This window comes from Prionailurus bengalensis, chromosome B2, assembly GCF_016509475.1.
Source record: "Prionailurus bengalensis isolate Pbe53 chromosome B2, Fcat_Pben_1.1_paternal_pri, whole genome shotgun sequence".
In the NCBI taxonomy this organism is placed as follows: Eukaryota; Metazoa; Chordata; class Mammalia; order Carnivora; family Felidae; genus Prionailurus; species Prionailurus bengalensis.
Genome location: NC_057349.1, coordinates 3,937,295 through 3,952,818, shown reverse-complemented (window position 1 = coordinate 3,952,818; position 15,524 = coordinate 3,937,295). Strand labels below are relative to the sequence as shown.

At 52.7% G+C, this 15,524-nt stretch overlaps 2 protein-coding genes across 4 annotated transcripts in view; both read left to right on the top strand.

The window, feature by feature from the left end:
* LOC122490296 (histone H2B type 1-A) overlaps positions 1 to 15,524 on the top strand; it is a 348,434-nt gene that overhangs the window by 269,132 nt on the left and 63,778 nt on the right. The gene's annotated exons all lie outside the window — the stretch shown is intronic.
* On the top strand, positions 5,440 to 13,441 carry HFE (homeostatic iron regulator). Of its 3 annotated transcripts, none has more exons than XM_043592877.1 (6): positions 5,440 to 5,774; positions 8,384 to 8,647; positions 8,820 to 9,119; positions 9,911 to 10,186; positions 10,304 to 10,417; positions 11,209 to 13,441. In XM_043592877.1, exons 1-6 carry the CDS (start codon positions 5,681 to 5,683, stop codon positions 11,247 to 11,249), a joined length of 1,089 nt encoding a protein of 362 aa, XP_043448812.1. In that variant the 5' UTR covers positions 5,440 to 5,680; the 3' UTR covers positions 11,250 to 13,441. The 3 variants fall into 3 exon arrangements, with proteins under 3 accessions (XP_043448812.1, XP_043448813.1, XP_043448814.1); XM_043592878.1 differs by having other exon boundaries at positions 5,513 to 5,774; positions 9,953 to 10,186; XM_043592879.1 differs by lacking the exon at positions 5,440 to 5,774 and adding an exon at positions 5,885 to 6,425.

Below are 15,524 nucleotides of genomic sequence, written 5' to 3'. Positions count from 1 at the left end.
AAAGTCTGGTCCAGGCCCCGCCAGCTGCCCTCGGGGATTCACACTCTCCCTCTGTGAGCTTCTCTGTGGCAGAATCTGTCCTGTTGGATTAGGCCCCGTCCTAATGGCCTCATCTTAGCTGGATCATTTGCAAAAAAAAAAAGTCTATTTTCAAATAAGGTCACATGCACGGGTACGGGGGGCGGGGGGCGGACTTGAACAATTTTAGCGGGGGACACATTTCAACCCATAACACCGGGCATCCACAAGGGTTTCCAGAGACGTGAAGGACGGGGGCTGAAGCACTAGCCAAGCGGGGAGGCCAGCCTGGAAGTGGTGGCCTGGGTCTTGTGGAGTAAGCCAATATCTCGGTAAGGAGTGCGAGGGCCCGTTCTTCATCCCACCCCTGCTCTTCAGAACCCCCTCCAGTATATGTAACCAGCCATGGGACCTCTGGGCAGGAAACAGCATCACGGCGCCCAGCCCTGTGTTCTTTCCTCTTGATTCTATACTGAGTTTGCTCAGGCGTCAGGAAGGCCTGCACTCAGACCACAGAGGGTCCCTGCCCAGCACGAATGGAACCTGTCAGTGCTAGATGAAGGTGCTTGTCCCCTGGGGAGAAGAAGCCACATACCCCCGCCACACTGAACACGGAGGCCGGAATGGGGCCACTATTAGCACGTGGGGTAAAGATCTAGGATGTCCAGGCTCGTAGCCCTGGGGGGGGTGGGTCTGGCATATTCACCTGAGCAGACAGCCGGGACAAAGGACCCGGAATCTCGCACCCTGGTGAGGTGGGGAAAGAAGTCACAAGTTCAGGCCCATTGAACCTCAAACGTTGCATCTCATTTCAGAGCTGTCATCAGACTCTGCCACGCCACTGCTCAGATGCCATGTTGGCCATGGCTGGAATAGGAATTCTTTGGAAAAAGCTCTTCTGAGCAGGTAGGAAAGGTAAGAAGAGGCATGGTGGGGTTCGCTATCAATCTCTTCTGCGTGGCCAGCCCCTGGAGCCCCAGACCAGACAGCATTTATTGTCTCTGATGTCCCTTCGTGGAGTGAGAGCTCATCCCTGGCCCTTTGCTATCCAGCAGGTGGGGTGAGAAGGCCTTTACTCCACCAGGACCCCCTATATCTGCCAGAGAAAACTACACGGAGGAGTGTGTGTGTGTGTGGGTTTGATCTATTTACGTATTCCTTTCTGCCCCCATATTCCACCTTTGCAGACTATCTTTCTAATGAGTTCAATGGGCATGTTGAGTTGCAAATGTCCTTCAGGGGGAGAATGTCCTTGTGTTGCACTGCATGTATTTTTTTAAACATTTATTTTTGAGAAAGAGAGAGACAGAATATGAGCGGGGGAGGGGGAGAGAGGGAGACACAGAATCCGAAGCAGGCTCCAGGCTCTGAGCTGTCAGCATAGAGCGCGGTGTGGGGCTCGAACCCATGAACCACGAGATCATGACCTGAGCCGAAGTCGGCCGCTTAACCGACTGAGCCACCCAGGTGCCCCAACACTGCATGTATTTTTAATTTACTAATGTCCTTGATTTCCTCCAATACCATGTGGAAGTTGCCCATTTTTACTCTCTCAGTGAAGGGTCCCCTGTCTGCCTGCACCTCCTGGTCACCTACAGACATGTCCCTTTATGGAATACATTTGAGAAATTCTTTCGGAAACGTGCTCCGGAAGGGAGTTGAAGCCCCGTTGTGCAGTCACATATCCACGCAGACACTGGGCAGTATTTGACTTGCTAACGTGTTAATGCTCTAAGAGGCACAAAATGATACACCCCTTTTCCTTACCCGTTCTTCCAAGTGCTTTGGATTTTCTATATGTAAGTTTCCTGTTCCCTTTTTTCACTCATTTCTGATTTGGGGTTTCTGTCTCGGTCTTCTTGACTTCGAGGCGTTCTTTATCTGTTATAAGTACTAATCCTTTGGTCCGTTTCCAACATCATATATAATTTTCTGCCATTCTGTCAGCTCTTTATTAACTTTATACGTGGTGTCCTTCACTGACCAGAAATCCTTAATTTCGATAGAAGCACTTTCCAGAATACAGGTCAGTGGAATAGAGCTGAGAGTCTAAAAATAAGTCCTCACATCTGCAGGCAGTTGATGTTTGACAAGGGGTGCCAAATCAATTCAGTGAAGAAAGAACAGTCTTTTCAACAAGTGGTGCTGAGACCATTGAAGATCCACAGTAGGAGATAATGCAAAATGTATATTGGCCTCCCCTGTAATTCCTGACACAGGGCTCCTGAAGGGCCTGTAATTTCCTGGGTGATAGGAGCATCTTTTGTTCTGATGAGGCAACTCTGGGTGGGCTCCTGGTGGCTCTTGGATGAGGGTCACCGGAAAGACCAAGCGTGAATAGCAGCTTGGAATGTTCAACCTTGCCCTCCCTCCCTCCACCCTGCCCGCCATGCTCCAGAGAGGGAAGGAGGGCTGGAAATGGAGTTGATAATTGAAGCCTCCATAAAAATAGAAGTCTCCATACAATCCCAATGGAATGGGTTTGAGGGAGCCTCCAGGCTGGTGGACACATCCACGCCAGGAGGGTGACACAGCCCAGCACCACGGGGACAGAAGCTCCGATACTCAGGACCTTCCCAGAGCTCACCTTATGCATTGCTTCACCTGGCTGTTCATCTGTGCCCTTTAGCACATCCTTTAATAAACACCTAAGTGTTTCCCTGAATTCCGTGAGCCACTCTAGCCCATTAACTGAACCTGACAAAGGGGTCACTGGAACCTTACAGCCCGTTGGATAGAAGCACAGGTGACAACTTGGGCTTGAGACTGGCGTCTGAATGGGGGGCAGTTTTGTGGGGCAGGGCCCTTATTCTGTAGGATCTGACACTATCTCTAGGTAGATGTGTCCGAACTGAGTTTAATTGTAAGAGACCCAGCAGGTGTTACAGAGAGTTGCTTATTGTTTGGGGGCAAAACTACCTATTTGGTGAGGAGAAGGGTCAGAAGTGCTTTGTGTGAGTGGTACAGGAGACACAGCTGCACATGAAGGAAAAGCTCAGATTTTTTCCTTTACACACATGAAAAAGAATGAAGTTGGACCTCTACCTCATACCATATCCAAAAATTAACTCAAAATGGATCAAAGACAAAAACGTAAGAACTAAGACTACAAACACTCAGAAGAAACCATAGGTGTACATCTTTGGGACCTTGGATTTGGCAGCGGTGTCTCAGATAGGACACGAAAAGCACAAGTCACGAAAGGAAAAATAGATAAATTGCACTTTCTCAACCTGAGTAGTGTCTGTGCTTCAAGGCACCCCAGCAAGAAAAGTAAAAAGACAACACACTGAATTGGAAAGGATGTCTCCAAATCCTATGTCTGCTATAGAACTTACAGCTGGAATGTGTGAAGGACGTTGGCAATCCAATAACAAAAAGCAGATTTTAAATTTTAAAAAGCAAATTTTGAAATGGCAAAGGATAGATAGAGGCACCTGGGCGGCTCAGTCGGTTAAGCATCCGACTCTTGGTTTCATCTCAGGTCGTGATCTCACGGGTTTGTGGGTTCGAGCCCCAGACGGGGCTCCCATGCTTGCGGAACCTGCTTGGGATTCCCCTCTTTCTCTCTTTTTGCCCCTCTCCCCTGTTTGTGTGCTCGCTCGCTCTCAAAATAACTAAATAAACTTAAAAAATAAACTAAAATGGCAAAGGATCCGAATAGACATTTTTCCAAAGGTTTGCAGATGGCCGATAAGCAGGTGAAAAGAGACGTTCGCTGTCACTAGCCATCAGGGAGAGGCAAATCCGGAGCGCAACGGGGCACCCCTTCTCACGGACCAGGACAGCCAGAATTCGAAAGATGAACGAGAAGCCGTGTTGGCAAAGATGTGCTCAAATCGGACTCTCGTTCCCTGCAGATGGGGGGGTGGGGGTGAAGTCTCGTAGCCGCTTTGCAAAAGAGACTGGAAGTTCCCCAAAAGGTTAACTAAACACAGAGTCACCGTATGACCCAGTAATTCCACTCCTAGGTGTCTGCCCGAAAGAAACGAAAACAGAAGTCCGCACAAACACTGGTACACGAATGTTCAGAGCAGCATTATTCCTCACAGACGGAAAGCTAAAATAATTCAGGTTTCCATCAACCGACGAATGGATAAATAAAATGTGGTGTAATGGAATATTATTCCCCCCATGAAAAAGGTGCACGAAAACGTTATGCTAAATAAGAGAAGCCAGGGGCGCCTGGGTGGCTCAGTCAGTGAAGCGTCGGTCTCTTGGTTTTGGCTTAGGTCCCGAGCTCAGTTTCATGAGTTCGAGCCCCGCGTGGGACTCCACGTTGGCAAGGCAGAGCCTGCTTGGGCTTCTCCCTCTCCCCCTCTCTCTGGGCCCCTCCCCCACTCATGCTGTCTCTGTCTCCCTCAAAATAAATAAACTTTTAAAAAATAATAAATAAATACACAAATACATACACGAATACATAAATAAATACATAAAAGAAGCCGGTCGTGAAGAACCACATATTGTATGCCTCCGTGTGGGCGGAATGTTCAGAACAGGTAAATCTATAGGAAGGAGAGGGTAGATCAGTGATTGCCTGGGGTGGCGTGGGGGGGGGGGGCATGGAGGGATTTGGGGGTGCTGCCTAAAAGGTACAAGGTTTCTTTGCAGAGAGGATGAAAATGTTCTAAACCTGGGGTCATGGTTACATGGCTTTGTGAAAATACAAAAACCCACTGAATTTTACACCCTAAGTGGATGAATCGTATAGGATGTGAATGAAATCTTGACAATAAAGCTGTTGCCAAAAAAAAAAAAAAAAAAAAAAAAAGAATATCACCATCACCCCCCAATGTACTCCTCACCAGAATCCAACATTTTCCCAGTTGTATTTCCTATCCCCCTACAGTCAGGCCCTAACTTCCAAGTTTGATTTATTTTTTTTTTTCTTAGATGGTCAAACTTTGCATCCATGCTTAAAAAAGCATTGCTTCTTGGATTTATTAGGTGTATAAAGGCTTTAGGAAAATCGGATGTATTAAGTGTGTTAGTGTGTTTTGAAATATCTAAAGCAGTAGTTCCCAAACTTTGGGGGGGTTGGGTGTTGGGGGGGGGCGGCCGCTTTTAAAATCCTGACGCCCAGGAACCACCGCACACCAATTAAATCGGTTCCTGAGGGTAAAAACGGCATCCATCGTTTTAATGATTTTCCAGGTGATTCCAGCGTGCCACCAAGTTTGTGAAATTTAGCTTAACTATGGAAATTGTGAAAGACGTTTCAGTGGGGTCTCATCTACTAACCTCATGAGGTCATTAATTCTAATGTAGGAACGAAATGAAAGAGCTGACGACAAAAGTTTTGAAAATGTATCACCGAATTCTTAAATCACTGGCTATGTAAATAGTGCAGATGAGAAACGGAACTACTTAGACCCGAAACTCGTCAAAGTTTCCCGCATCTGCAACATCCCCAGACGACGGAAAACCGGAGGGACAGCGGGGTCACCGAGACCTTCACGTGGTCCGGGCCGCAAGGGAGTTCAAGTGACGGAGGCCCGGAAAAGGATCGCGCTGGCCAGGAAGTTTTGCCCGGTGTCCCCGCAGCCTCGGCAGCGGCCCCACGGGGACTCGCCGCCCATGGCCGCGTGGCCGCCGCACGGAGGCGGGTGAGGCGCGGGGACGCGCGCTCCGAGCCCGGGGGACGCGCGGGCGCGGCGCGGAGATGGGCCCGCGAGCGCGGCGCGCGCTGCTCCTGCTGTTCCTGCCGTTCCTGCTGTTCCTGCTGCGGACCGGGGCTGCGCACCCGCGGCCGCCGCGTGAGTCCGGGCGGCGGGGGCGCCAGATCCAAACCCGCTTTGCAGCGCCGCCGGGGTCGCTAAGTGCGGAGGGACGGCTGGGCCGCGAGCGCCGCCTCTCCCGGGAGGGGGCGCCGCCGCCGGGCGCGGGCGGGGTGGTGAGACCCCCTCGTCGGGGACCTGTGACCCCCCCCTCCCCCGTCCCAGCTCCCCAGGGTGGCGCCCGGAGCCACCCGCTCCCCCCCCCCGCCGACCGTGACGACAAATCTGTGCGTTTCTCACTGAGGCCGAGCTAGGATCCTGGGACTCGGGTCTGGGTGCTCCTGCTCCGCTTTTGGCCCTGTCTTGTCCCCGGCCGTCCCCAAACAGGAAGTCCTTCTCCCGAGAGACGCCCAGGACCGGGCCGCTGTTTCCGCGCGGGGCTCCGCGGAGGGCTGGAGGCCGCGGCCCGGCGGGGTCCCCACCGCACCCCACCTGGCGAGCCGGGGGCTGGGCTGGCCGCGCCCCCCACCCGCACCCCCCTGCGGCCTCGGGTCGGGGGAGGCCCCGAGCCAGATCCGCCCGGGGCCTTAGTGACTCTCGGTGCTTGTGCTTTTCCCTGGAAGAAGAGCCTATCTGTGATTTCCGGGCTTTTGGACTGAGCGGCACGGTTCTCATTTCCAGCCGCTGGAGGCTGGTGATCTGCCGTGTTAACCGTACGGTGTAATTAACTGGCCTTTACTAAAGGACGCCAGCGTGATGTCCCCTAACGTTTAAGTAATGAACTGGCTGTCCTGTGGTCTAGGTTGGACTCTACGGTGCATTGGGGAGGTCGGAGCTATTCTTAGGGTGACTTTAGGGGCGGTTAAACCGGCCCTGGGGTTAAATACCCACCAGGTTACAAAGAATTGAGGCAGCGCCTCTCTGGTGGGAAAAGAAGTACCAGCACGGTTTCTAATCTCAGTCGACCGCGACGCTTTATATGCCTTTGCACAAAAGCCTGGGACCAACACGGACGGTTCGTCGTCCGTGTATCCACGGTTTATCCATGAGGAGGATGAGGCAGGACCCGCTCCTGGGTGATTTTGTTCCATGTTACCCTGGGCTTTTGAGGCAGAACCCGGCTCTCTGTGGCTCTGACTGTTCAAGGTCACGCCCCATCAGAGGCTGAATCATGAATTGGATGTCGAACAGAAATATTCGTCGCTCACAAGTCTAAAGAGGGTACCAAGCGAGTGTTGCCCTGTTCTAGGCCGGCGGGGAGGGCGGGAGCCATCCTTGCCCTCCTCCCCCCCCCCCCCCCCCCCGGATATTTTGCGTTCTAGTGGGGGGATGGTCATGAACAAAAGGACACAGAGCACCAGGGAGGGCTAGGAGCTGTGAAGACACCCAGGGCAGGCCCTCTGGGGCCAGGGGACAGCGGGACCCGAAGGAAACGAAGGTCATGGCCACTCGGAGCTCTGAGTGGGCCCTGAAAGTTGAATTGGAGCAGACGTTGGGGCCCCGGTGCTACTGACACTTTTCTGTCATGGGGACCCTTGCGGGCTTTGTGGGAGGGCTTACAGCATGCCTGTCCTTAACCCACTGGATGTCAGTGGCACTCCTCCAAGTTACGGAGGCCAAACACATCTCCAGACACTGCAACATGTCTGCTGAGAGACCATTCCCGGTCTGGGAACCCCTGGGCTGCAGGAGGGGCAGAGACATCGGTGTAGCGGGCACACAGGGGCCACAGGCCACATGTAGTCTGGAGGCAGGTGCTGAGGGAGGTCTGGGTGTTGGGTGAGAGAAAGAACCGTCAACGGCGACTCTGTTATGCAATTATTTTAAAATGTTTATGGGCTCCAGGAGTAAGGCGACAGGTGATGCCATGGCCACGACGGCGAAGGCAGAAGAAATCCGGAGCCTGGTTTTGGACTTGAGATTCCAGTTGGTCATCCCCGCGGGTGGTGTCCCGTGGGCAGCTGGGCGTAAGAATAAAAATAGGGCACATCTCACCCATTCATCCAGCAAGTCTGTGCTGAGCAGCTCTCATGCTGGGCAGGCAGGGGCCCCCAGCGCCAAACCCCTGGTTCCAGGACTGAGGAAGCTGTCGGGGAAACTCACCTGCTGGATACAGGGCTTGTGCTTACTGGGGCTTCTTCCCTATTTGCTTTGCAAGTGTCTTAGTGCTGAAAAGGTGCCCTGGGTGGTTCAGCAGCAGACCTCCCAGCATCTGGTAGCAAACATTTGCTGGTTTCAGTAACAGGGAAGGGTTTCGAGCTGGGAGTAGTGTGGAAAAAACCCACCAGCAAAGTCCTCTGGACTTGGGTCTGATTGAGTCTGAGCATCAACTCCTGGGCTCAGCTGCCCCGGCTAGAGACACTTCGGGATCTTACGGAGTCTATGGGCTGCAGGGGCGATTGCCTGAATTGTGAGAAGCGGAGCAGAGGCTGGGGGCCAGAAGGAGTGGCAGTCTGCCGGGGCGGGGGGACGGGGGGGCGGGACAGGGAGAGCAGACAGGCCTGTCGCGGAGGGAGGAGAGGCATCACACTCCACATCTCATGGGGTGGGCCGTGACACAGCAGGGGCTGGGCGTTGATTCAGAGGGGCTACGGCACCTCCCAGTCCCCCTGGGGGCCCACGGGGCTGTCCTGTCACCTTTTCTCCAGGGTCCCACTCCCTGAGCTACCTCTTCATGGGCGCCTCAGTGCCAGACCTTGGGCTGCCCCTGTTCGAGGCCTTGGGCTACGTGGACGACCAGCTGTTCGTGTCCTACAATCACGAGAGTCGCAGGGCAGAGCCCCGCGCCAAGTGGCTCGAGGATGTGGCCCCCAGCCAGCTGTGGCTGCAGCTGAGTCAGAGCCTGAAAGGGTGGGATCACATGTTCATCGTGGACTTCTGGACCATCATGGACAACCACAACCACAGCAAGGGTACGCGGACGGGGCCCTCACTTTCCGGGGGTGGGCGGAGCGTTTCTCTCCCTCAGAGATGCATCTGGGGGCCAGAGCAGGGAGTGTGGGGTCCTGGGGGGAGGAGGGGGCGTGTGTGAGGTCGTTCGGTCCCTGGGGACGGTGAGAGAGGGACTTACTCCTGTGGTTTCAGTAACAAAGCTCGGGGTGTCGTCAGAGTCCCACACGCTGCAAGTGATCCTGGGCTGTGAGGTGCGAGAGGACAACAGCACCAGGGGCTTTTGGAAGTACGGCTATGACGGGCAGAGCTACCTTGAATTCCGCCCTGAGACGCTGGACTGGAGGGCAGCAGAGCCCAGGGCCTGGGCCACCAAGCTGGAGTGGGAAGTGAGCGCGATTCGGGCCAAGCAGAACAGGGCCTACCTGGAGAGGGACTGTCCCATGCAGCTGCAGAGTTTGCTGGCGCTGGGGACAGGGGTTCTGGACCGGCAAGGTATGGCGGGAGCACCCCCCCCACCACCACTCACGCCCGAGGGGAACGCGGGGCGAGGTCCGGGGCTCGGGCCTCAGAGGCGGCCAGGGTCCTGTGACTCCCGGGAAGGACCCGAGGTCCGAGGTCTCCACCTCAGAGCCAAGGTGTCTATCGGCCAAGGGTCACGGCTTGCGTTTTTCCCTCCGTGCACGCGGCCGGAGAAGCGGTATCTGTGACCTTGTGATGTAACCAAGAACCCTGTGTATATTTACACCTTTTAGGAACTCAGCGATGTCAATTGTCACATGAATGCCAGGTCATGAGAGTACCCACCGGCGGTGGGGGGCACCCATCAGAGAAACGGGATCCTTTGGAGGTTAAAGGTTACCGTCACAGATCCGGTCACAGAGCCCCAGAACCTAGAGATAGTCCCTGAAGCCTGGCTATCTTCCAGGCCCTTCTTACAAGATTTCTTGCTGGGTTGGGCGAGGTGAATTGCCAGGAGTGGTTGTTCAACCCTCTCTGAGCCACATCCAGGGTAATTTTACCTGGTTCCGTGTAACACGCAGAAGATCCGAGCTGCCGGCGTGCACGCTCGGGTGCGGGCCAGGCGGACAGACTCGGCTGTCGTCCCCGTAGGGCCGAGCCCCGCAGCGAGCTCTAGGACACAGAATGGCGTCTCTCCGGCAGCCCGCCCCGTCTGAATAGGGCGCCTTGTCCCTCTAACCCGTAGAGGAGGGAAGTGAAAGCTCCAGTCTTCCTGGCAAGGGTGGAAAGATCCCCTCTCCAGATCCTTCCTCCTTCCTGTCCAGTGCCTCCCTTGCTGAAGGTGACTCATCATGTGGCCTCTGCAGCGACCACTCTACGGTGTCAGGCTCTGAACTTCTACCCCCAGAACATCACCATGAGGTGGCTGAAGGACAGGCGGCCACTGGAGGCCAAGGACGTTGAGCCTCAGGACGTGCTGCCCAACGGGGACGGGACCTACCAGGGCTGGTTGGCCGTGGCCGTGCCTCCCGGGGAAGAGCACAGATACACCTGCCTGGTGGAGCACCCGGGGCTAAACCAGCCCCTCGCGGCCACGTGGGGTACGGACGAGAGGGGCGGGCCGAGGGGCTCTGGCGTGGGTGGAACCCGAGCGCTAGCCCGCGGGGAGGGGGGTCTGCGGCGGCCCTCACGGCTCCCTCTCGCCTTTGCTCTTTCAGAGCCGTCGGTGCCCAGCACCCTGGTCATTGGAGCCATCAGTGGGATCGCTGTTTGTGTCATCCTCTTTGTTATTGGGGTTCTGTTCCGAATCTTCAGGAAAAGGCAGGCTTCGAGTGAGTAGGAAGAAGGAGGACGTCTCTTAGCACCTCGGACCCCAGGACACGCGAATTCTGCAGGAAGCGGGGCTTTGGGAGGGCAAAGCGGATCTGGCACCCCCGAGAAGCCTGTTCCTTTTTTCCTTTGGGAGCACTGGTGCCCCCTTGGGAGCGGGAATGCGTGGTTTTCCTCAGAGTGGAAGGTGCAAATTCCACAAACTTCTTTTGAGCACCGGCTGTTTTGCAAGGTGCTGTTTAAGGTAGTGCAGGGGCTCTGGAGCTGAGGTCGTCACGGTGGTCATTCGGAGAACGAGGAAGGGGGGGGGGTTCTGCACAGGTGGAGCAGCCACGCAGCCCCCCCCCCCCACCCTGAGCAGGAGGCCTCGTGGGAGGTGAGGAATCATCGCCTCATCCCGGCCATCACCACATGTGCCTTCCTAGCTCCTGAGGGAGCATCTGTGGCGTGGGGGGGGGGGGGGGGGGGGGGGGGGGAAGAGGGGCAGACAGAAGGCAGCCGCAGAGCCCTGGGGGCCTTGAGAATGTTCTACAAGGAGACCCCCGGGGAAGTCAGTGCAGGGACAGTAGGGGGTCCGCGATCTCACAGTTGGAGGAGTGTCAGGAGGTGAGAGGGAAGGCAAAGGAGGACACGGGCTAGAAAGCTGGTAAGCAACTCCCGGTGAGAGCTGATGGTGTGTGAACCCCCGGGGGGCTCTTCCGGCAGGGAGTGGTCCCCGTTGAGGTGACTGGATGAGGGAGGTGAGGGCCAGGGAGGTGACAGCACGCCCCTCTCCTGTCTCTCCTCTCTACAGGAGGAGCCATGAGGGACTACGTGTTGGCCGAATGTGAGTGACAGGCAGCCTGGGACCTCTCGTGGGAGGAGACGTGGAGACTGAAAGAGAGGGCACCCTGGGGCCTTCTTTGCTTCCAGGACTGAGTCGGACCTGACAAGTAGGAAGCCACCGAGGAACTCTCTGCTTGCGGCCTTCCCCGTTCGTTCTCGAAAAGTTTCTCTCATTTAGGTTTTTGAGTTCCTGCGCCTCTCCGGAACCGGCTGTCAGGAATCTCCAGCCGCCTCTAGGGTCTGCCTTATTTTCTGCACCACTTCGGACTCCGTATACCTATGGCCTCTCCTCTCCCACCTCTAGAATAGGGCTCCTAAAATGTTGGGGGGCTCACAGTTCCTTTCAACATCTGAGAAAAAACGTGAACTTTCCCCTTGGGACGTGGGAGTCTCATACCCTTACCAGAATTTTGCACACACATCCCGGCATTTTCTAGACCCATCCAAGTTTCCTTTTGACCCCCCGCCCTCTCTGTTATCCAGCAATTCACCTGTCACCAAGCCCTGTGGTCTTTTCCACCAGAGGTTGAAGTGGGTCATTGTACAGCCGTGAAGGCCGTGCACTGCACAACCCAAGGAGGCCCATTTCCCAGAAGGGCTCTCAGGCGTGGATGTTTGTGTCCTGTGATAGTTTTCCAGAAAGTGGGTGGGAAGTGTCTGGACGAGGGGCATCTTTTTTCTAATTGGCAAAAAAGCGTCATATAGGTTTCTGTATAGGAATGATTTACGTGAAGGCGTCTACGATGCCTCTGGGATATGCCAGAGTTGAAGGAACACGGTAATTTCCCACTTGGTCTCAGATGCTAGGAAGTGATAATGAAAATGAAAATGAGAAGGAGGAGGAGGAGGAGGAGGAAGAGAATAAGGCGGCGGACTTACTTGCTGCCAGACTGAGTTCTGACGCGCGTTATCTCATACAATTCTTACAATAATTGTTTCATGTTAGTACTATTATCCTCATATTTTTTTAGATGAAGTAAATGTATCCCCGGGCTGCCAGGGAGAGAGGCAGGTTTCAGCCTCTGTCGGATTCTGATCCCTGTCCCACACCAGTGCATTCAGGCAGTTTAGACGTCGCCCAGGAAATGGAGAAGGGGGTGGGGGGGACGGCTCTTCCTGTCTGTCTCGGTGTCTTTACTCTCAGTGAGCTGCATGGAAATGAAGGGGAAACAGCAGAAAATCATCTCAACCACGTTTCCTTTCAAAGTCTCTGGGGAAAGCACTCCACCCCCCCCCACCTGCTCTGTCTGGCATCGCTCCCGGGCCCCCAGGTCAGGGCTGTCATTGCTGGTGTCAGCCTGTCGCCGTGTTGGACCTCACGGTGTTTGCCCTCTGCCGGGGCCACCAGAGTCACAACGCCTGTGGCATTTCCCCTCCAAGAACCGGAGCAACCCTTGTCATATGAAGGATGGCCAAAATGGGGGGCCCGGTGGGTTAAGCGTCTGACTCTTGGTTTCGGCTCAGGTCATGATCTCGTGGTTCGGGAGTTCAAGCCCCACGTCGGACCCGGGGCTGACAGCGCGGAGCCTGCTTGGGATTCTCTCTCTTCCCCTCTCCTTGCCCCCCACCCTTGTGAGCTGTCTTTCTCAAAATACATAAACATTAAAAAAAAAACTGTTTTGAAGATGTTAAAACGGAAACCACCAAGCAACCTGGAGGTACCCTGGCATCTTCCTCCTCCCCAACTGTGCAGTTAAAAAAGAAACTGACCTGGGGCGCCCGGGGGGCTCAGTCGGTTAAGCGGCCAACTTGGGCTCAGGTCACGATCTCCTGGTCCATGAGTTCGAGCCCCGTGTCGGGCTCTGTGCTGACAGCTCAGAGCCTGGAGCCTGTTTCAGATTGTGTCTCCCTCTCTCCCTGACGCTCCCTCACTCGTGTTCTGTCTCTCTCTGTCTCAAAAATAAATAAACGTCAACAAAAAAAAAAAATTAAAGACCAAATAAAGCTCGACAGTTTGTTTGGTAGGTATTGAATTTGGGCAAAGAGATCTCGATTTTTTTTTAACTTTTCTTTTTTTCTGGTTACGAAAATTAAGTAGATAAAAAGCACGCATAATTTGTGCTCACTGTAGAAAAGGTGACACTGTCATTCCATTGGCGAGTGGTAAACCCAATTAACGACCTGTGTACTTCCTCTCAGTGTTGCTATATTAAAACATATAAAAGTAACAAATGCATTTTAATAAACATACGTGAATTGCATGGTGTGCTGCCTGATTTTTCTGACGTGCTTATCCATCTTATGGATTCATCAACTTAATCATTTGTGGGACATTGATGCTGCTTTCAATGTTCTTGCATTTTTTAATGCAAAATTCTCTCTCTGACAAATTCTTTCTCTGTGGATATCCTTCTGTACTCAGAACAGACCGCCCAGAAGCTTCCCGTGCTTTTCTAGCCTATGAAGGATATGTTACAATTAATGAGGCAATGGCTTGTTTTATACTGGTTTTATTTCACACAGGCTGGGATTACAAGGAACACCCTAGCCTTCACAGTGGCCCGTGTTGCGGACCATTGGCGACTGGTCTGTTACTTTTCTTGTTATATGGAAGTTATAAACCTCCGATTCCTCTCCGGGTGTCTTAGCTTAATTTTCCTGCCCTTGTTCATCAAGTCGTAAGGTCGACTACATTTGAAAAATCAGGATTAACATTTTACATTCTGAATCTTGTATCACTTCTGGCAAAACCGCCTCCAAAGCGCCGGAGTGTGGAGAAGGGTGCCACCTGGTGGCTGTGATCAAAAGTGTCACGGTGGTCATGTGACCGTTGAGAGCTGGGGCCGGGATTTGGGCGCCGGGCCCAGGATCCATGGAGAAGAGGTGGGCGCTTGACCCCGTTTGTGGAGAAGAGCCCCTGAAAATTTGAGGAAATAAACTAGTCACCAGGTGTTTGCCCACAGGGCACCGTTGAGCTACCTGAACTGGAAACAGAACAGAAAAGGATCTTTGGTAATCTCTCAAGGCAACCTGCCGCAGCTGGCTAAGACCTGCTGGGAGGTCAAGGGCAAAAAACTCTCGCTGTGTTTTAATAACATAGTCTTAGGGTGCTGGGAATACTTGATGCACTACAGAGCATTCTTCATGTACACACGGATACACGTTTAAAAACATAACAGCTCTAAAATGCTGGAAAATTCTTACAAGTTAACATTTTAAAGCTGTATATTTTTTCTAACCACCCTCTAGTAAGGACTAGAACCCAAGAATGCATGACTTTCAACATTTAAGATTTTCACATGTATGGACAGATATTTCGAGGTTTTGATTTCCCTCTGTAGACGTTGGGTCATCATTGTTTTCATTTGTCTTTTGGAACCAGTGTTAACAGGCAGAACGTCAATTCAATATTAATTTTGGGGGGTGACAATTTCGTTGCAAAGCCTCCTTGGCTTGACATCCTGTAGGTGTATATTGCTTGGCTTGGGTGCATCCTGGTATTTCTTGCATTCTCTTTCTGCGTGATTCTTTCCGGTGTTCACTTGTGCGTGAGAGACACGTACGGGGTCTTTTAAGCAGAACTTTTTTTTTCTCTCAGCTAATAATTATTACACACTTACCAGACGTCAGGTCTTGTTCTGAATACTAATGTTTCTGAAGAAGCCGGTGAGGTAGGAATGACTATTTCATTACCCTTATTTTGCTGTATGGAAACCAAGGCACAGAGAGGTTAAATAACTTGCTAAAGGTTACACAGCTAGAAAATTATTGGGCTGGATTTTTACCGTAGCGAGTCTGGCTCAGAGTCAAGCTCATAACCTCTACACAGTACCTGTTTGTGAGTCAAGAGAACATGTGGTGGGGCATCGTTCCCAACTTTGTGAGGTGCTCCTGATGGCAACAACCTCTGATGTTTCCTGCAGTGAGGACGGAATCTGTTTTAATATTTCAGATTTTGCCATATCCCTGTAATTGTTTCATAAATATTTGGACGTATTTTCTTGGGGTGTATTTTTTAACTTAAGGACTTTTTTTCTGTCAATAAACGAATTTCTAACTAATGAATTCACGTTTCTGTTTATTCTCTTTATCATTAAGGGAGAAATTTGGGGATGAGTAGCCTTAAAACACCTATGAACTATCTTTTTCACCAGATTTGGGTAGAAAGTATTGTTACTGGGGGTTTTTTGCTTGTTTTATTTTTTGAAAGTATGGCTATTTTTTAAACATGAAAGTCTAGCTTTTGATCCAAAGATTCTACAAAAGAATTTTGGAGCCTTCTGTGTACTCCTGGTGGGGCGAGGTGGGGCGAGGTGGGGGCGGGTTGGGTAAGTACCAATATTT